Genomic DNA, 21811 nt, shown 5'->3' with positions numbered 1-21811 from the left:
GTGATTTCTTGAAATATGTCTAGGTTTTGGTCACAACTTTCAGACAATCTAATGAATCTCAAGAAGAGAAATAGCTCCAGTGACCCTTAATGACAGTGACCCTTAATTCATGGCATCCAAATCCCCTGTGATTCACTCATCCATTAAAAGATACAAAGAGATGGCACCCCTGGGTGGCTTTCTAGTTCAGCAAAGTAAAGCTCTACAGGTCATCCCACCACAGAAACTGGTTTGGCCATTAACATGAGTGGCCTAAGCAGATCAGGGCCTGGGCTAGTTTGATTCAGAGGCAGGCAAAGAGCCCAGAATAAATGCACAGACCTAGCCCAAGTGCCTCTGAATACACCAGTCAAGGGTGGAGCACACAGGCTAAGCAATAGTAAAATTCTTTTGGTGCTAAGGGCAGGATTTAGAAACTCCAGAGCCCCTTTAGTCTATCCATCCACCTCCAGCCCTCTAGGAGAGGGACCTGCCATCCACCATCAATTTCCAAGCTTCCCGTCACCTTCAGATCCCAAGTCTCTGATTTTCAGAATACGAAGTATCTCTTGGGAAGCAAATTCAAGATACTTTTTTTAAAAAGCCCTTACTTTCTGTCCTAGTAACAACTCTAAGGCAGAAGAAGAAAAAAGGCTAGGTAAACAGGATTAAGTGACTAGCCCAGGGTCATAATGCTAGGACTTGACTGACTAGATTTGAACCCAGGTCCTCCGGATCTTCTAGTCTGGTGCACCTAAATGCCCAAATTTAAAATACTTGTACTACTCCCTGACTTTTCTTGGAGGAAAAATGAAAAATGTAGATGTTCAAAAGCTCCAAATGCAGTACAAATTGACTTAATTTCTCTTCACTTTCTTTCACTGTGGAAAAATCATCCCAGCTATTGGGTTTCCTTTCCAATACAGTTTTCAAATGAATACACGTGTTACTCACCCCCATTTACAAGTTCCCTGAATTTGGGCAATATTCATGTGACTGTTCAAGTTTCTTGCCAGCGCTGTTGGAATGATGGGGAGAGGCTTCACCGGAGTGCATCGGAAAGAACTGGCCGGAGTGACTGCTGCCCAATGGAAGTCAAATTGCAGGTTGTCCAGGTGCTCCCTGGAATCCACATGAGCTCTCAGGCGGAGCAGCTTGCAGAAGTCCAGGGAGTCTTTGCTGCTCAAATGCTGCTGCAGAGCCTAGGAGAGGGAGGACCCAGGATCAAGGTCTGCCCCAGAAGTGACATGGGCTCCTCCTGGCCCAATCAACAGGCACTGAGGGATCTGGGCCCACCACTTCCAAGCCTGCCATTTCTTCCTGAGCAATGCTGCAGTGACTAAGCACTGACGTGGCCCTGGGATTGTCATCACCACCCAAAAACCATCCTGCCTAGGGAGCCTCTTTCAGCAGAGAGTGGTCCTACTGGGTGTCCTCTGATAATAAGGTTTGGAATCACATTCTAAGGAAGACCAACATATTGGAAGGCATCCCAAAAAGGCTGGCCAGGCTGGGGAAGGGTCTGGGAGGGCCTCCCTGGAAAAATGAAGACAACAGCATTCCTTGGGTACCTGAGGGGCCCTCAAGGGAAGACCTGTTCCATGCAGTTCCCAAAGGCAGTAGATAGAAGATACAGGGAAGCAGATTTTGGGTCAACAGAATACAAAATTTACTCCCTCATGATGTAATGAGCTCTCCAATAATAGAAATGTTCAAGCAGAGGTTTAAAGACTATGTCTCAGGGGCAGCTAGGTAGTAGAGTAGATAGAGCATCCAGCCTAGAATCAGGAAGACCTGGGTTCAGATATGACTCCTAGCTGTAAGACCCTGGGAGAGTCACTTAACCCTGATTGTCTTAAAAAAAAAAAAAAAAAGACTGTGGGGATGCTGCTGGGGGAGATGGGGATCCTTCCTTATCCAGTACTGGAGATTGGACTTGATCTCTAGAGTCCCTCCCAAATGTGACTTTGGATTTTCAGGATTTATGCAGTTGGGTACACTGGAATGTCTCTTCCATGACAAAGGAAATCCTATCTTCTGGAAGGACTAGCCCCATCACATTCATTTACTAAGCCTTTATCTGGCACAAAGACAAAAACAAAGCGGCCTGAGGGACAGGGAGGATACAAACAGTAAACTTATACTAAAAGATCTCCAAGAGGAAGAGAAGGAGCCCAGCCTGGGGCCTTCCTAGATCCCTACACTAGTAAGTGATCAATTTCCACTAGAAGGCTTCACTGACAGGGAACTCACTACCTTTCAAGGCAACAAAACCCATGTTTTGACCACCCAGCTTTGTGTATGTTGAACTAAGACCCAGCACACTTGACTTCTGAATGTGGACCTTGCTCCTGCCTCTCTGCCACCCCTTCTGTCTCTCCTGAAGGAGGACAAGGCCAGTGGCAGGAACAATGTCTCAGACCCCACGGCATGCATGGATTTGCAGCTGAAAAAGAAGCCCTCTAAATCTCAGCAAATTACCAGTGTCTGAGGACACACACACACACACACACACACACACACACACACACACACACACACACACACACACACACACACACACAAGTTTTTGGTTTTTGTTTCTTTTTAAACCCCTACCCTCGGTCTTAAAATCATACTGTGTATTGGTTCCCAGGCGGAAGAGTTATAAGGACTAGACAATGGGGATTAAATGACTTGCCCAGGGTCCTCCAGCTGAGAAGTGTCTGAGGTCAAAATTGAATCCAGGACTTCCTGTCCCTAGGCCTGACTCTTTCTCCATCCCCTATCTGGAAAGGCAAATTCATAACTCTTATTTGACTTCTCAGATGCCACCCCAGGGCCAATCGAACCAAGCTGCCAAGACTTTCGGAAGGAGTCAGATGGGCCATCTCCCTAAGGGCAGAGGCACCTCACCAAGACAGGGGCAGAACCATGGGAGCTCAGAGACCTCATGCTATGTTGGAGATGGGCTGCTCCTGGCATTCCAGGAAGGAGAAGAAACACTGCTGAAATCCCAGGGCTCTGAGGCAGAAACACAAGCCTTGAAGATGAAAGAACGGGACAGGGAAGACAGGGCCAAAGGACCAAAAGGGCAGCTTGGAGTGCTGGAGAGGCACCTGTAAATGCCTCCGGATCTGAGGACAGTGGGAAGAGCCAGACTGGAGCTCCCATGCTTCTGTGCAAGTGTCAGATGGGCACATTAAGTACTGGCCTTCCTCATCCGTACTCCCAGAGGGGACCAAAAAAGGGTCTTTATAGAACAGGGTTGACTATGAGGTATCTACTTCTTTTCTAATGAAAATAGATGATTTTTGTACTAGAAATTACTTAAGAAACCAAACTCAACTTCCTTTTACATTGAACCAGATGAGTCTGGCTAAGAGTCTGTTTTCAGTTGTTTTAAATCTGCACACACTTTCTATTTTGGTCCTTTCTCTCTCTTCACTGTGATTAATCATGTTAGGAAACAGCGGTGATTCATTGGATGAGGTGGTTCTTTAGATGGAGAGCCAAGATGGGAGGTCTTAGGTTCAAATCTAACCTTAGGCACTTCCTAGCTGTGTGGCCCTGGGTGAATCACTTAACCCCTCCCCTTGCCTAGCCCTGACCCCTCTTCTGCCTTGGAAACAATACACAGTATTGATTCTAAGATGGCAAGTAAAGGTTTAAAAAAAAAAAAAGAGATTAAATCATGTTCTTAAATGCAGCTAACCTGAAAGGCTGAGTTAAAGTCTTCAGCATCATGGACAATCATTTCTGTGGGGCAAAGCCCCTCAGTGTTAACTGTGCATGGAATCACAAAGTCTCCAGGTAGGGGGGCAGTTGGGACTTTCATGAGGCATCCGGGTACTTCTCGACCAGGATCAAAGCGGTCTATTTTCAGCTTCACGCCTTCCTCATCTAAAGAATCCAAATAGAAACACGTACAATATTAGTTTACATCGCTACTCCACTGACCCATCATCATGTCACCATCCATAAGCATCTACCATGAGCCAGGCACTGCCCTAAGTGTGGGAGCTCACAGTCCACCGGGGAGATAACAGGCAAGAGATTCTGTACAAGGAGATGCAGGGAAGGTCCATGGAAGATAATGTTGGAATGAAGTGGGGGACTAGAGGGGCCTCTTTTGGAAAAGTGGGAGAGAGAAAGAGCGGGCCACCATGGGGGTCAGCCAAGGAGCTGGAAGATGTGGTGTTGGGAGTTGCAACGTGCTCAAGGGACAGCCCAAAGCCAGTGTGGCTGGATTAGAGCCCTGGGGGAAGAGTATAAGAAGACTGGAAAGGGAGGGGGCTGTGATGTCACATCACCTAACATCATGTCAGGTCTTGTCATGCTTTAAAATCCAGATGGAGGATTTGAGATTCAATCCTCCCGGGGCTAGAGTGACTTGTCAGGGGGCTCTGTAGGAAAACTATGTTGGCAGCTGAATGAAGAACCAGCTGGAATGTAGTAGGACTTAAGGCAGGTGGTGATGAGGGTCGGCACCAGAGAGGCACCTATGAGTCAAGAGAAGGTGGCACATATGAGACACTGTGAAGGTAGAAACGAAAGACTTGGTGACAGGCTGGAAATGCATCATGAGCAGACATAAGGTGTTAAGGATGACACCACGACTAGGAGCCTGGGTGAATGAGAGGATGGATGCCCAAACAGCAAAAGGGAAATTGGGAAGAGGGGAAGATTTAGGGGAAAGATAATGAATTCCATTTTGGCTATGTTGTGTTTAAGATGTCTATGATCAACAAGTTTGAGATGTCCAAAAAAGCTATTGTTAAGGCAATAAAGGCATTCTAGAGAGATTAGGCCTAGGTAAATAAATCTGAGACTCAACAGCATTAAGATAATTGAATCAACGAGAGCTGATAAGATGGCTAATTAAGATACTATAGACTAAGAAGAGATGGCTAAGGCAGACCCTAGGAGGACATCTGAAGTCACTGAGAACAATTTGGATGAAGAGCCAATAAAGGAGACAGAGAAGAAGTCAGATAAGTAGGAGAACCTATAGAGAGGCATGTCATAAAAACAGAGAGAAGAAAATATCAGAAGATAATCAGCAATTTCAAAGCCTATAGAGAGGCCAGTGAAGATAAAAATGGAAGAATGCCTATTAGATTTGGCAATAAAGGAATTACTGATCATGTTGGAAAGAGCAGTTTCATTTAAAACATGAGGTCAGAAGCTAGACTGCAGAGAGTTTAGAAGAGAATGAAAGGGACAGCAAGGTGGCTCAGTGGACTGAGAATCAGACCAAGAGACAGGAGGTTCTGGGTTCAAATCTGACCTCAGACACTTTCTAGTTGTGTGATCCTGGGAAAGTCATTTAACCCCCACTGCCTAGCCCTTCCCACTCTTTTGCCTTGGAACCAAAACACTGTACTGAGTCTAAGATGGAAAGTAAGGGTTTAAAAAATAAAAATTAAAATAAAAAGAAGAGAATGAGGAAAGTAGTCACTTATTGTAGAGAGATTCCCAAGATCTATGGGAGTAGCCCAGTGAGAATTGAGAAGGTAAATGAGGAATTTTTGAGGATGGGAGAGACAAGGGCATATTTATAGGCAGCAGGAAAAGAGCCACTAGTCAGGGAGAGACTGAAGATGAGTGAATGTGCACATGGCAGGAGTCATCTCCTGGAGAAATCAAAACGACGCGAGCTCAGAAGGATATGGGTGGAGAAGGCCATCTCTTCAAGGAAGAAAGGGATAAGGATGACAGCAAGAAAAGGCATCCAAGGCTTTACCTTTCTCAGTGAAAAAGAAGCCCTGGGAGGTTTGAAGGGGGATGGAAAGGTCTGGAAGAGCCACAGTGGAGAGGGGGACAGTGAGTCAATGTCAAAGGATCACCTCACCATAGTAAGGGTCTAATTGAGATTATGTAACATAAATTGTAGTGAACCTAGGCAGCAGTTCCATGACTTTTTTCCATTTCGACAGTAAATTAATAAATAAAAGCCAAGGTGGCAGATTGTAAAGTTGATCTACAATCAGGCCTCAAGGGTAGAGGACAGCAGAGCTGAACAGTTTCGGCACCCCAGATGGAGAAGGAAGGAGAGTGTAATCTGGGAAAAGCCTGAGGGGTGGCTGGATTGGAGCTCACAAGGAGGAAGAAGGGTTGGAGATCACAAGGCTGACAGAAAACTAGAAAAATAAAAGATGAGGTTCAAATAGCTCAGTCTCCAAATTCATGAACATGGAAATGGAGAGGTTGGTGGTGGTGGTAAATTCAAGTTCATGACCATCTCTGAGCTGGGTGGAAAGTGGGTCATGGGAAATGACAAAGTGGAAAAGCTGAGAAGTCAGTATGTTTAAGGGAGTATCGGGAAGTGTGAAGTCCCCAAGGAGGAGAACAGGAGATGGCAGTGGAGAAAGACTGTGAGTGAGCCTGGTCCTGAGCTCAGCAATCAATCCAACCAGAAAAAAACATCACCAAAGCCCATCAAAAACACCAGTCATACCCCAAATGCTAAATTGTTTTTAAGTGTGTTACCTTCATCTATTATGAGTGTCCCAAGCAAAAAACAGGACAAATTTGGGTCATTCTGCTTAGCATGACGATAAGCAAGACGCAGGGCCTTCTCAGTCACCACAAGCTTCGGATTTCTGGAAAATATTGAAATGCATTTGCCACCTTGAGCTTTGTTTTTTAATGAGATCTGGTACATTAACTTCACACTTAAGAAATCAATTTTCAGGCATTATTAAGCACAGATCTCTCCAGGGCAGAAAACCTGAGCTTCATCTGACTGCCCCTTTTAGTTGTCTAATTTCTCTCTGTTCCCTCCATTATTGAGAGCCTCCTTTTGAAGACTAAAGATGGCCCAATGGGCAAAACCAACCATTATCTCTACCTTTAGTACTCTTCCTGAGGGATCTCAGGCCATGATCTCCTCCAGCTTCTATGACCCCATAGATACAATCTTGAGTTTTCTCCTACTGCTCTTTCTTGTGTGGATTTAACTACCTTTTCTCTGCTGAGGATTTAAAAACCTCTATTTCCATACCAAATCTCAATCATTCTAGTGTGAACCTTTGCTTGGATAGCTCACCTTAGGTTCAACATAAAACTAAACCTTAATGGATAAGGGCCTTCACCTCCCACCCTGCTCCCCTCTTCAGGAGTTTCTTGTTTTTGCCAGTGACACCACCCTTGCCCTGGACCCCAAGGGCTCAAAATCTCAGTGTCACATGTGGGCATCTCTTGGTTTCATTTCCTAAGTTCTCAGTTTCCCTTCTGAAATTACTTCTCTGTTCCTTTCTTTGGTATCCCACACTGACTCAACTCTGAGGCAGGCCTTGACCAGTTTATGCCTAAATCTACACTACAACCAGCACCTGGCTAATTTCTGGACCATAAGCTCTGCCATCTCCCAAGCCACCCTGCCTACCAATTCCAGACCAGACTAATACAGTTTCCTAACGTTATCCTCCCATCACACTCATTTCCCACATCTAAACTCCTCAGCCTACCATAGCCTTCCAGTTCTTACCCAAGTTTCCACTAGGCCTGTTTAAACATATGCCCTCCCTCCCAGGTAGGTTGGTCTCCTCTCTGCCACATGCTCACTGCATTTATATCGTTCCTCTCGTCAGAAATGCCTTCCTCTTCGCCCATCCCAATGCCACATGCCCTGAGGACCTTGTTGACACTTTACCCTCTTTGCCTCACTTTATTTATCTGTAAAATGGGCTGGAGAAGGCTGACATTACAGTGCCTAACACAGTGCTAAAAACCTAGCAAGGACCTGAGAAACACGACCCAAGGAACAAGTCAACAAAGAAGAGCTAAAGAGAATTCTTATGGGAAAAAAACAAAGGAATTTGTTAAAAGGGAACTGAGAGCTTTTGAAAAATAGAGAAGAGGAGGATTATAAAAGCATTTAACTTCTTTTATAAGGCCTCTTTATCTTAATTACACTAATGAGAACCAGGGGACAACATTTCATACCTGTAGTAACTAAGATGTAAATGCTTGACATCTCCCATCGGAGTTGGATCCCAAAGCTTACTCTTTGATGGAGGAAAGCTGAGTGGTACCATTTTGCTTGAAGTAATCCTTTAATTAAAATACAAATAAATGTAGATTTGGTTAAGACATGCTTATCTTTTTAAATATATCTCTAGCCTAAAGCAGAGGAAAAGCAATAGAAGAAATGTAGTGAAATTCTTGATCTCCAACCCAGGACTAATTCTCCAATCACTAGGACCCTGATGACAAATCTATGACACGAGGGTCAGTACTGACCCGCATAGCCATTTTCTTTTTCTTTTTTTTTAATTATTTTTTTTATTTTAAACCCTTAACTTCTGTGTATTGGCTCCTAGGCAGAAGAGTGGCAAGGGTGGGCAATGGGGGTCAAGTGACTTGCCCAGGGTCACACAGCTGGGAAGTATCTGAGGCCAGATTTGAACTGAGGACCTCCCGTCTCTAGGCCTGACTCTCAATCCACTGAGCTACCTAGCTGCCCCACACATAGCCATTTTCAATGACATGTAGCCGCATACAGAGAAGTATGGAGCCAAATGCTGAGGATGAAACATTTGCTGTAGTGTAGTGTAGACACTCTGTGCCGGAGGTCTGTAAGCCAAAACAACTGTCACTAAGCAGGCAAGTTAAATAATTAGTTTTTTGCTTATTAAATATAGTTGTATATTACAATTATACATTTTTGTTATTTAAACTATAAATATTGTGAAATTATGGTTTTTTCCTCGAAGAGACACACCACCCGAGTTATGCTCAGTTTTTTGGTGAATTTTGACACACCAAGCTTAAAAGGTTGCCCATCACTGTACTAGGATGATGGCTGATTAAACAATATAAATCCCCTAAAGTAAAGCAGATATGTAATAGGCAGCTAGGTGGAGTAGAGGACACAGCAGTAGGCCTGCAATCAGAAAGACCTAAGTTCAAATCTAGTCTCAGACATTTATTAGCTACATAACACTCAGTAAACCATTTAACTTCTAGGTGCCTCAATTTCTTCAACTGGCAAAATGGCAATAATAATAACATCAACCTCCCAGGATTGCTGTGAGGATCAAATGAGGTAATATTTGTAACATGCCTAACACATAGTAGGCTTTTGAGAAATGCTTATCCCTTTCCCTTCCCATGTTTCTCTTCCCTAACAAATATTTTTAAATAAGGACAGTCCTGAATTCCCTGAAAAACTCCATCTCACAGCAGTTTCCCACCAGGTGCAGAGGAGCATGGTAAGAGAAGGCCCACCAGAACCAATCCTGTGGTGGGAAACTCGAGAAGAATTCTCCAAGGTAGTCTTCAGATGGAGCCGTTTTGTTTTACCTAAGAAAACAACTCTAACAAAATAAAACAGGCAAAACAAAAATAAAGAAGGAAACCAACTGCTCTGGGCTAAGCCAAAAGGCCATTTTACCCTAGGCCAAGTTCATGTTGGAGACTTTAACGGTGTTTGGTAGAAGGGTCCTTAGCCCCCTGTACATACACTGATATTAGAGGCTCAGTCTAAAGGACATCTCCCCACAGAACACCTGAAAAGTCTCTACTCAAAAACCACACTATTCAAGAGTTGAGGGAAGATGAAAAGTCAGCTGGCTGGCATCACAGTGGGTGAAAACATGGAAAGAATCAAGTTCTTCCAAGTCCTCTGGTCACCTCAGCCATAATGAGCCATCTTCCACTGTCAAGCATGACTAGCACCTTACTTTCAACACTAGGGCATCAATCAGGCCTAAATCCAGATGATGAATAACAGGAGAGAGAATATTCTAGGTTTCCCAATTCTTCTGCTTCTCTGGCATGGGGGCTTTCATAGGATTCCCAGGTGGGCAGCTTTGGAAGGGCCAATAGAAGTCATCAAGCTAGACCCAAAGCTGCAGAGTCCTTCCATATCTCACATGCCTTCCAGTCGGTCCTCTAGTCTGCAATAAAACCCAGAAGGGATGGCATCTATCCTAGTTCTCTTCTTTTATAAATGAGCTGCTTCTGTCAGGTATAAATTAGGTTTTATAAACAAAAATGCCCTTCCATGAACATATAATTATAGCTTTAATGAGGAAAATGGAGGTTGAGTCGAACAGAAGAAAACTGCCTTCTAGGATCTTGTTTCAGCAATCTTACACCAAGAACAGCTGGCATAAAGAGAATCTAAAGACAGAAACCAGCCTTATCAACCTGGTTCCCAACTATTCCCATATACTGAGAAAATCAAGAGACAGGTGGCACACTCCTCCCACCCATTGAAGGCTAATGGCAGAATCCAGAAGGCCAGGGACGTCTGAGGTGTCCAGGGAGTCAAAGCTGGAATCAGGTCAAGAAATTCACACAAAGAGCAGAGGAAACAAAATGTTCTCCCAGTGCATGGAAGGAATTAACTTTTGCGAATACTAGCCATGGATCTGTATATTATATGACATGATTCAGATTTTTTGAAGTGATAGGAACAATGTCTCTATTTCCCTGACTTTCTCTTGATCTAAATGTATAGAGAGCATCCCACCCCAACAAAGAAATCTCTACAGAAAAAGAGAGGACCAATCCTAACTTTACCATCAGAGTAAAAGTAAAATTTCCCAAGAGAAATTGAAAATCTCCATCCCAGCCTAGACATGGAGAGCTTTCAAAAAGAAACCTTCCTAAGCAAAGATGCCCTCTTACTCCTACCAATGACCTAAAAATACAAGTCCCAAAAACATAAGGTCCCAAGAGAGAGAAGTCTCCCTGAGAACTGATACAACCTATTCCATTCTTCAGTTCACAGATTCTTGATTTCCCCCAAAATTCCCCTTACAAATTTCAGGGTCTTTTTAGGTGGGTCCTAAGAGATTTCTTTCCTGGTTTCACAAACCCCACCCTCTCCCTTACCTTATAGTCAGGTGGAATCTCATTTCTGTCAGTATGTGTATTTCTGTGTCTTTGGTTAATAAGGTAACATGTTAAGTAAGGTCTATGGACAAAGCCATCCATAGTTGACTTGGCATGGCAAATCCCACTATGTCCCTCACTTCCTCCCAAAAGGAACTTCTCTCCTTAGGGGTCCAGTTAGGGATCATCCCTCCATTCTTTCTCTCCTCTCCACATACTCTTCAATCCCTCCCTTTCTACTGGCTCCTTCCCTGCTGTCTACAAAGATGCCCTGGACTTCCTCTCCTTAAAAAAATCCTCACTGGCTTCTACCACTCCCTTGAGCTATAATTCTAACAATCTAGAAAGATTTCCCTTTCTCAACCAAATTTCTAGAAGAACTGTCAATTCATGTTGCTCCAATTCCGTTTCTCTCTCTCACTTCTCAATCCCAAGTCACCTGAAACTACTCGCATTGATAATACAGAAAAATACGTGTATGAAAATATGTATAGCCACAATCTTTGTGGTGGCAAAAAACTGGAAAATGAGGGGAGGCCCTTCAATTGGGGAATGGCTGAACAAATTATGGTGTCTGATGGTGATGGAATACTATTGTGCTGAAAGGAATAATGAACTGGAGGAATTCCATGTGAACTGGAAAGATCTCCAGGAAGCGATGCAGAGTGAAAGGAGCAGAACCAGGAGAACATTTTACAGAGATTGACACACTGTGACACAATCGAATTTAACGGACTTCTCTATTAGCAGCAATGCAATGATCCAGGACAATTCTGAGGGACTTATGAGAAAGAATGTTATCCACATCCAGAGAAAGAACTGTGGGAGCAGAAACACAGAAGAAAAAACATAGGATCAATCACATGGTTCGATGGGGATATGATTGGGGATGTTGACTTTAAATGATCACTCTATTGCAAATATTAATAATATGGAAATAGGTTTTGAATGATGATACATGTAAAACCTAGTGGAATTGCTTGTCAGCTCCAGGAGGAGGGAGGAGAGGAGGGAAAGAACATGCATCATGTAGCCATGGAAAAATATTCTAAATTTATTAATTAAATTTTAAAAATCATAAAAAATTAAATTACTCTCATTGAAGACATCATTATTCTCTTAAATGGCAGATTCAGTGGCCTTTTCTCAATCCTTACCCTTCTTAATCTTGCTGTAGCATTTGCCACTACAGACCACTCTCTCTGCCTAGAAACTCTCTTCTTTTAAGACGCAGATCTCTCTTGGTTCTCCTACCTATTTGACCACTCCTTCTCAATCTTCTCTGAAAGCATCATCTGTATAATATAATGCAAGGTTATGTCCTGGACCTTTTTCTTTATAAACTCTCACTTGGTAACCTAATCAGTTCCCATGGGATTAGTATTCATATGACTTCTAGACCTACATATCTTTCCTTGTCTCTTTTGAACTCTAGTCCCAGAAGCTCATAAACATCTCAAAAAGGCAACCAAAGGGGCAGCTGGATAGCTCAGTGGATTGAGAGCCAGGCCTAGAGATGGGAGGTCCTGGGTTCAAATCTGGCCTCAGACACTTCCCAGCTGTGTGACCCTGAGCAAGTCACTTGACCCCCATTGCCTACCCTTACCATTATTCTGCCTTGGAACCAATACTCAAGAAGAAGAAGAAGGCAACCAAGATGGTACCCTATGATGGTCAACTGAAGGCATGAGGCACATTTAGTCTGGCAAAGAAATGACTCAAAGGAGACACAACAGCTGAATCCAAGTGTCTGAAGACCTGGCATGTAGAAGAGGGAAGAATTATGCTCTTTGACCCCTGGGCAGCAGAACAAGATTCCATGCATGGGAGGCAGTTAGTAGGAAAGAGGAAGATTTTAGGCTTACTATAAAGACTCCCTAAAGAAAACTAATAATAAATTGGACTAGTTAGCCACTGGGTTCCCATCCAATTCTGAATTTCTGAGATTCTCTGGGTAGTCACTGAGTGATTAGGTAAGTATATTAATGGAAGACTCTTGAAAGACCTGATACCTAATTAGATAGGTTCTTTATTGAGAAAGTAAAATAAATGGGTGAGTTCCTTTCAGGTAACCTAAAGAGCCAAAAACCAAAATCAATACTGGAGAGTGTCTTAAGACAAACACATGAATTTTTTTTCCCCCTTGGGAGAAAAAGGGAAGCAGGTGCAGGGTCAAAGAATTTCCAGCCTAGAGAAATTCAAATCCAAGCTAGGGCCTGAGAACTGTACCCAGAGAGAATAAACACCTAGTTTTTAGTCTCCTACTGGGGTACTCAGCTATGCTTCAGTGGCAATAAAAGAGGGCAGGATCTTCAGGCCTCAGGTAGCAACAGATTTCTGAACATAGTAGGTCATGGATCCTCAGGAAGATGACCAAGATACAAGAAGGGGAGGTGAGGGGGGGAGGGGGGGGAAGAGGGAAGCATCCTTTACAGATGCTTGAGAATTATCAACATTCCAAACTGTATTTCCAAAAGGACAGTGAGTTTAAAAAGATTTAAGGGGGAGCAGCTAGGTAGTTCAGTTGATAGCCAGGCCTAGACAAGAAGTCCTAGGTTGAAATTTGACCTTTGACACTTCCTAACTGTGTGACTCCGGACAAGTCACATAACTCCCACTGACTACCCCTTACCAATCTTTTGCTTTAGAATACTTACTTAAGACACGGGTTTAAAAATAAAATATAAAGGGATCCTTATAAGCTGTCATCTGATCTGAAAAGATAGCTAAGTAGGTGCTTTCTACAAACTTTTACAAATTTCAAACTTCAAAAGAAATTTATACCAGATAAAAAGTATCACAGCTAAATAGTAACTTTAAGGTTTGCAAAGGGCTTTCTATATGTTATCTCATTAGAGTTCATAACAAGTCTCATAAGAATTATATTCGTTTTACAGATGAGGAAATTGAGGCACATACAAGTTAAGTGATCCTGGACTCTTAAAAAAAAAAAGTGACAGAGTCTGAGGCAGAATCTGAACTCAGGGCTTTCTGGTTATGCCCTTAATGCTCTAGCCACTGCACCACCTAGCTGCCTAAATCTACAAGAAGACAGACCTGTCACACAGTAAAAATGTCATCAATTAGCACCAAGGTTAATATTTGAATAATTAACATTTAGAGTTTCCACCACCAACCAGCTCCACAAGCCCAATACAGTGAGCAAAAGGCTATTCACAGGCTGTAACCCAGGGTCAAGCTCTAGGGATGCCCCATAGCAGAACTCAGCCCAAACCTCGGCCCTGACTGAAAATATAAGAAACTTCCCCAATTTAAGAGTAAGGTTTCCCCAATGCTTCTTGACCTCGTACTAAAAATGCCAGTGCTAGTAATAAAACAAGAGGGAAATAGTGAAAAACATAAAGATAGGCAGGCAAAGAATAAATGAAATTGCCTTACTGGAAGATGGCCTTATGATATGCTTATGAAACGCCAGAGAAGATACAAGGGAATGAAGTGACCCAACTGACAACTTTTGTAAAGTAGCAGGATGTGGAACAAATCTGAAAAACAAGAGCTCTTGTATGCCCCCAATAACAAAATCCAGGAGAAATTAGAAATGGAAGAGCAATTCTCAAGATAATGACACAATGCATAAAATATCTGTGAGTACACTGTACGGGAAGTACTGCAGGATCACATCCACATACCTGGGATTCATCAGGTGGCTCAAGGGGACGTACACAGGCTCCATGACAGGTCTGAACACTAGGAAAAACAAAGAGGAAAAAATGGGAGATGCTATTTGAAAATAAATTTTCATTGATGTTTCTTACTTACCATTTCTTATATGTCTTTCTGTATTCCCCCCTATCCATGGGGTCATTATTTTGTTATAAAACAAAGATTTTTTTTTTTTAGGAAAAAAAAAGCCAGCAGGATAGATCAATTCATCCTCTTAAGCGGTCAATACACAGTGTATTATAGCCATGGAAACAACTTTCTCTGCAAAGGAGAGGGGGGAGGTTCTATAAGAGATACTATTTAAAGCATAATTGCCACTAACTGAGAATGATGAGCCCCAGATATCACATATGAGGTGTGACTATAATGACACACTTAAGAAGTCTCATTTTATAGACATTCTTCTAGAATCCTCTCAGAAATAGTACTATTCATCCACAGGGTGCTTTAAGATTTATAAAGCACTTTCCTCCCTACAAATAGATGAGGGGAGAGTACAAGAATTATCCCCATCTTTAGATTTAGGAAACTGAGGCCTGACCAGCAATGAAATAGAGTGGATTTTCTGGCTCCAAGTCCAGGAGAGCCCTCTCTGCCTCTCAAATAATTTTTCCTAAAATGGTTACTTTCCTTTTTAGGATCAATTTGGTGTTTTGGTTCCAAGGCAGAAGGGCCGTAAAGGCTAGGCAACAGGGGTTAAGCGACTTGTCCAGGATCCCAAGTGTCTAAGGCTAAATTTGAATCCAGTATCTCCCATCTCCAGGCCTGGCTTTCTATTCACCAAGCTACCTACCTGCCCCCTTATATTCTTTTTTTTTTTTTAAACTCTTACCTTCCGTCTTGGAGTCAATACTGTGTATTGGCTCCAAGGCAGAAGAGTGGGAAGGACTAGGCAATGGGGGTAAAGTGACTTGCCCAGGGTCACACAGCTAGGAAGTGTCTGAGACCACATTTGAACCTAGGACCTCCTGTCTCTAGTCCTGCCTCTCAATCAATCCACTGAGCCACCCAGCTGCCCCACCCCCTTATATTCTTAACAGGCATCAAAAAAGCTTCACAAAGTAAAAACAACTGTTATATTTGTCCCCCAAGGAGAATTTACAAGTCACTCAACTAATAAGGGCTGACACTGACTTGAGCTGACAAGAAGCCTAGCAAGTGCTTTCCATCTCTCATCTTCCTTGATAAACAACAAGGAGGAAGAACCCTAAAACCATTTCTATTGTAATTCAGACTATAGGAAACATTTTCTGGGCAATATTTTTGGAGTAGCCGCATGGACCTGGCCCACAGGAAGCAATTAATAAATACCTATTATTGATTGACAGCAGAATCTGAGACTCTGTCAGACAATAGGACATCAGACAAATCCCTTGAGGTCCTAGTTTAAAATGGAGATAAGTATTGTTCCTCCTAGGGGACTGTGAGGCAGATGTTATTATAACTACCAACACACAGTGCAATCTTGGGTTGTTGGCATTGAAAGAAAATGAGGGGGGCAGCTAGGTAGCTCAATGGATTGAGGGCCAGGCCTAGGAATAGGTGGTCCTGGGTTCAAATCTGGCCTCAGACATTTCCTGGCTGTGTGACCCTGGGCAAGTCACTTGACCCCCATTGCCTACCCTTACCACTATTCTGCCTTGGAATCAGTAAACAGTATTGATTCTAAGATGAAAGACAAGAGTTTTTAAAAAAAAGTTTAAGAGAACTAAGATGTCTATGGATGAGCTATATTATATTAGGTCCTGGTCCAGCAAGAGGAGATGATAAACAAGTATCTGCCCCCACTCCCACCCCCCAAAGAATATTACATGGCCAAAGTCACTGGGCAATACTAGAGGAAGTCCTCACCAAGTAATTATAATACCAAGGAAATCACGGATTTGGTCCCTGAAACTTCTTAAGCAGAAGAGTGATGGACTGGTGCTCTAGAAACATCACTAGGCAACTCCAGCAGACAGCCCAAGAGTCTTCTTTAATATCACTCCTAGGTGAGAGGTGATAAGGGTCTGTACAGGATGGTGGTTCAGTGAGTTTGAAACACTGGCTGAAGAAGAACTGTAAGACCTGGTAGCTGTCTACACAGGTTGGGTGAGGAAAAGTGAGGAATTGAGGTTAGCTCTGAGGTTGTGAAGGGGGGTGGAGGGGGGGAGGCTAAAAGGATGAGGATGCCCTGAGCAGCAGCCTGCTCAGAAGAGGAGTGTTTGGAGAGAAAGAGAAGGAGCTCACTGTTGGACATGATGAGTTTGAGATGGATAAGAGATGGATAAGAGAAATCCTGGGGAAGTGTCCAACAGGCAGTTGGTGCTGTAGAAGTGGAAAGAGAGCAGAGCTGGATATAAAGGTCCTTGAATGACCTGCATAGATAACTGAACTCATTGACAGAGGAAATTGGTTCAGAGGGAGTTCCCTAACCAATCAAATGGACATCCACTTCTCTAGCCCTAAAAAGATTTATAAAGGCTTTCCCCATAACGCCGTGGGTGAGAAATTTAAATATTCTCACACTCATTCCCCCGCCCCCCAAGATTATCATCCATTCTCTCACCCCAAGCCTAGTCTCTCACTCTCACTGAACCCCATCAGTTCACAGAGAAAGACCCCTAGGCAATAATTTGCAGAGTTTTCCCTGCCTTGAGCCTTTCTGGTAGAGACTCAGAGACTGAAGTTCAAGTATGTCCAAATCACTCCCTCAGACGCAATAAACTCTATGACTCCCTATCAGCTCCAGGATCAAAGACATGCAAAATCCTCTATTTGGCGAAAACACTTCCAATCTGCGCGCGCACACACACACACACACACACACACACACACACACACGCCTCCTCACGAGATGTTCCGTACTGCTGGGACAATGATTTGCTTGCTCAATCTCCCAACTCCAAGCCTTTGGATTAGTCGTTCCCCCGGTTTGGAAGCTCTCCCTGCTCACCTCTGCCTTAAGTTTCTCAGTATTCCCTCCGAGATTACCGCCCATTTGGCCTGCACAGACCCGGCAGTGGGCAAGCTGCCCCCACTTCCCATCCCACTTAGCCTGGAAGCTCCCAGAGGGCAAGAATCGCCCTTTGGCTTCTCTCGGTTTTCCCAGCCCTCAGGGCAGGGCCTCGTACACAGGAGGTGCCTACAAAAGAGTTAGTGGGCTGAGTCAAAGACCCAGGAGCCCAAGCCTTCCCGGGTCGTCACCGCCTACCTCCGAGCTGGGCGCCTCCGTCCCGCCGCCAGCGGCTTCGCTCCGTGCCTCGGTTTCTCTCTGTGTCTCCAGGGTCCCTCCTCCCGGCACCCGGCCGGCGCTGGATCCCCCAGCGGAGGCGGGGGTGCGACTTAGACCCGTTGACTCGGCGGGAAGAGAAGCGGTAAAGCGAGACACATCCCACAGCAAGGCTGACAGAGACGCGACGTCGGCGGAGGAGGGCGGGGCCCATGCAGGATGACCAATCAGAGACCGAGGTCGCCCCGCCCTTGACCAATCGGGAGCCGTTCCGCCGACCGCTCAACCCGCGCGCCCAGCCAGAGCCCGTCTCTCCCCATTCAGCCCCGCCACCTCAGCTGTCACTCTGGAGAAGTCCCGCCCCCGCGCGCGGAGGCATTTTAAACTTTTGGCTTTTGCCAACGGTCAGGGCCGTACGGCGCGTGCGCAGAAGCGGGTTGAGGGGAAGGAAAAGCAAAGGAAGCCGGAAGTTCAAGCCAGCTTGTGTGTTGTCTAGGAAACGGCGTTTGCGTTCAGAACCTACCGAGCATTCCAAAGAGGGCGGGCACTCTCCGCCCAGGCTGGCCATTCTCCAGGGCTGGCAGTCTACATCCCCAGATTTCCTTACAATGAATGACTGAAACATCAGATACTACGTGTCACTGCTACGCTAACAAAACAGTTTAAATATTTTGTCTCTTTTACTCCTCTTCCTACATCCCTTTAAAAAAGGACGTTTATGAATTATGAGCTATGGAGGAGTGGGAGGACCTGGTGGAAACGGGCAAATACATTCAGTCATTCAGCCTACAAGCGTGGACTGAGCGACTGCTGCATGCAAAACCTTGTCCTGGCTGCTTAACAAGGCAGTTCCGACCTTCATTTGAACCTGAATTCAAATCCAGTCAGACAACTTAAGCTGTCTGAAACTGGGCAAGACGCTTAATCTGTGCCTCAGTTTCCTCCTCTGTAAAATTAGCCTTTTATCTCCAAGGGTTTTTGTAAGGGTAAAATGAAATAATATCTATAAAGTACTTTGCAAACCCTGAGTACTGTGTAAATTTGTTATTCAGTAGTTTCTGACTCCACATGACACCGTTGGAAGTTTTCTTGGCAAAGTTACTGGGGTGGTTTTGTCATTTCCTTCTCTGGCTCATTTTACAGATGAGGAACTGAGGCAAACTGAGATAAGTGACTTGTCTGGATGCCACCCAACTAATAAGTGAGAGCCCCCAATTTGAGCTCAAGAAAATGAGTCTTCCTAACTCTAGACTGTGCACTCTATCCACTGTTCCATTCTATCTGCTATCATATTCAAACTCTGGAAGTTGAGAGCCTCACCTTGACAGGTGAAGACAGTTGGAGACATCCGAATGTTCCCAGAGGCTGTGAGGACAAGAGGAAAGGCAGTTGGCCAGAGGATATAAATACCCTGACAGCCAGCTGAGAGGGACCCTTTTGGCTTTGGCTTTGGCTTTGCCTGGGCTTTTGGGTTTTGGAGCCTTGGCCTAAACTCTTGCCTTGGACATTGATCTTGAACATTGACTGACCTGTGGGTCTGACCGTGGATCCTCTGTTTCTATCTGAATTCCCCTAAATATTTAGGTACCTAAACCATCTCTAGATAATTAGGTATCGTGGGCCTGGGGGGACTGGGAAGTGGGTAGGAAAAGAAGAAGAAGGTGGTAAGGTTGGTATTTCCTGAAGGCTGTAGGCCTGGCACAACAACTAGAAGTAAGAAGCTGAGAGAGATCATCAATATTTGTGTCATCCAAACAGATTGCTTACTCTGGTTTGACTATGGCCAGGCTGAGCCAGAGGAGGTGAAGAACAGAAACCAGCATTACTGAACAGCCTACAGTCCTGAGGGATTATTGTCTTAGCTTTAGTGATAAGGTCGCCCATTCCCAATCTGTTCCTGATCTTTCCTTTCCCTTATAACAACATAGATAAAATTTATTAAGTACCTTCCTTGAGTAGTTATTACATCACCACTCTGGGGAGGGAGCAACGCAGTCAGATGAACATTATCCAAGGCTGATAAAGCCCAATGTTAATAATCAATCAACCCCACGTGGGACCTGAAAGGGTTACCCATCCACTGACCTTTAGGGATCCTGCCTGGGCACTGTTAAAAAGAAGGGCAGTTATTATAACATCCAGCTGAGTGGCAGGACTTGGGTGTCCCTGCACCAGCCATCAAGGGAATTAAATCATAGCTTCCCAGATTAATAACAACTATAATAAGTAAGGGGGGCAGCTGGGTATCTCAGTGGATTGAGAGTCAGGCCTAGAGACCAGAGGTCCTAGGTTCAAATCTGGCCTCAGATACTTCCCGGCTGTGTGACCCTGGGCAAGTCACTTGACCCCCATTGCCCACCCTTACCACTCTTCCACCAAGGAGTCAATACACAGAAGTTAAGGGTTTAAAAAAAAAAAAGAAGCAGACATTCTACTACATAACTGAGAGGTGAAAAGCTGGGGTAGAGGGAAGAGTGAGAAAGAACCCTGAGAAGAATAAAAGCTTGAATATGGCCAGCTTGAACATTCTCCTTAAAATGGGGGTTCCCTGAGGTATGACTGATCAGAGGAAGAGGCTATAGGAGTAGAGTGATCTTCCAGGATAAGAAAGCACAGGGAGAGAAGTTTAGTTCCATTTAGATATGAATGTCTGTAACTGACTTCAATGCTTCCAAAGAGCTTTCATCAATGTAGGTCTTCCCTCCACCTATGAAGCCAGCTCACAGCATTTCCCTGCCCAAGACAAGAATCTTCAGGAGTGTTATTTTAGTTGAAAAAGTTAAATCCACCATCCCCCAAAAAAGAAAAAAAAAAGTTTAATCTCTTGACTGCTAACCTTCTTGGGATATACACTTACTGGAGTGAGGCTTCCGGATGGACAGCTGAGGCATGTTGTAGAGAAAGTGTAGAACACAATCATATGAAAAAAAGTTCCAAATCACCAATAATTAGAGAAATACAAGTTAAAGCGTACTGTCTCAGAATCTGGAGAAAAAAAGATTCAAGAGAATGAAATAAGCAAGGAATCTGTTTTCTACCTATAGAAATAGCTAGACATAGCTAGGCTCAGTCAGTAGACACAGTCCTTCATCTGGCCTTCACTCCAAGCCTTTCCAGGTTGGAAAGATTTGCTAGATGCTGAGTTTCACTGTCATCATATCGTGGGAGACTACATGTTCTTCCTGAAAAGATGAGCATGATGAAAAGGAATAAGTTCTGAATTAGGAGTTAGAAAACTAATTCTAATCCTATCTTTGCTAATAAGTCACTATGTGGTGTTGGGCAAGACATTAAACTTCTGGGTATGAATTTTCCCATCTGTTTGTAATACCTGGGCATATGGTTCGCAACACCAATCTCACTCTCTGGGTTTGTTTGCTCATCCCAACCGGTCTTCACACCATCAGGTAGGGATTTCCCAAAGAGGATCCTAGTTTACTTGGTTACAACTCTAATTCCCTTAGGACCCCACTGTTCTTGCGGGGAGGAGTTATATATGCACCAGTAGAGCTTCAGAGACCTTACTATAGTGTGCTTCCAATTTACACAAAATCAGTCCCCTTGATACTTTTGACCCTTCAACATAAGATATTTACAAGGGAAAAAAATCATCATCATCATCATAACACCAAAGTTATTCACTACAAGTAGAAAATGCAGAAATCATCAAAATATTATATCATCGACCCATAAACCTGGGTCACATTCCCCTACCAATGTACATAGCATCTATGGGATATTTTATAGAAATATATGGAAAGGGAAACTTTATAAAAAACTTTAGGAAAATATATGAAAAGGGAAACTTAATGTGTTCAGAGAAATACATACAACTCTGGACTTTGGCCCTTGATGATTTTGACCCTGCAGGAATAATTGATATCCTATAAAGCTGTACCTCTCATAGTTTCTCTCCTGGTTTTCACTGCTCTCCTGCTGGGCAAACTAATGAAGAAGTGACAAGTTCTTTTAATAGTGTTCTTCTCTCTTTCTCCCTTCCTCCCTTTCTTTCTTTCTTTCTTTCTTTCCTTCCTTTCTTCCTTCCTTTCTCTCTCTCTCTCTCTCTCTCTCTCTCTCTCTCTCTCTCTCTTTTTCTCTTTCTCTCTCTCT

At 43.8% G+C, this 21811-nt stretch overlaps 1 protein-coding gene across 1 annotated transcript in view; it reads right to left on the bottom strand.

Moving 5' to 3' along the window:
• STIL (STIL centriolar assembly protein) overlaps positions 1 to 17740 on the bottom strand; it is a 56839-nt gene extending 39099 nt beyond the window's left edge. The window contains exons 1-6 of the mRNA XM_044672268.1: positions 17684 to 17740; positions 14457 to 14514; positions 7909 to 8016; positions 6451 to 6563; positions 3674 to 3861; positions 934 to 1181 (exon numbers count right to left, since the gene is read on the bottom strand). Coding sequence (XP_044528203.1) covers positions 934 to 1181; positions 3674 to 3861; positions 6451 to 6563; positions 7909 to 8016; positions 14457 to 14500 — 701 coding nt within the window. The 5' untranslated portion in view covers positions 14501 to 14514; positions 17684 to 17740. The remainder of the gene's footprint in view (positions 1 to 933; positions 1182 to 3673; positions 3862 to 6450; positions 6564 to 7908; positions 8017 to 14456; positions 14515 to 17683) is intronic.
• Between the last annotated feature and the right edge of the window lie 4071 nt (positions 17741 to 21811).

Source organism: Gracilinanus agilis, chromosome 4 (assembly GCF_016433145.1).
Source record: "Gracilinanus agilis isolate LMUSP501 chromosome 4, AgileGrace, whole genome shotgun sequence".
NCBI lineage: Eukaryota > Metazoa > Chordata > Mammalia > Didelphimorphia > Didelphidae > Gracilinanus > Gracilinanus agilis.
The sequence above is the reverse complement of the archived record's forward strand: the minus strand, read 5'-3'. Positions and strand labels throughout refer to the sequence as shown.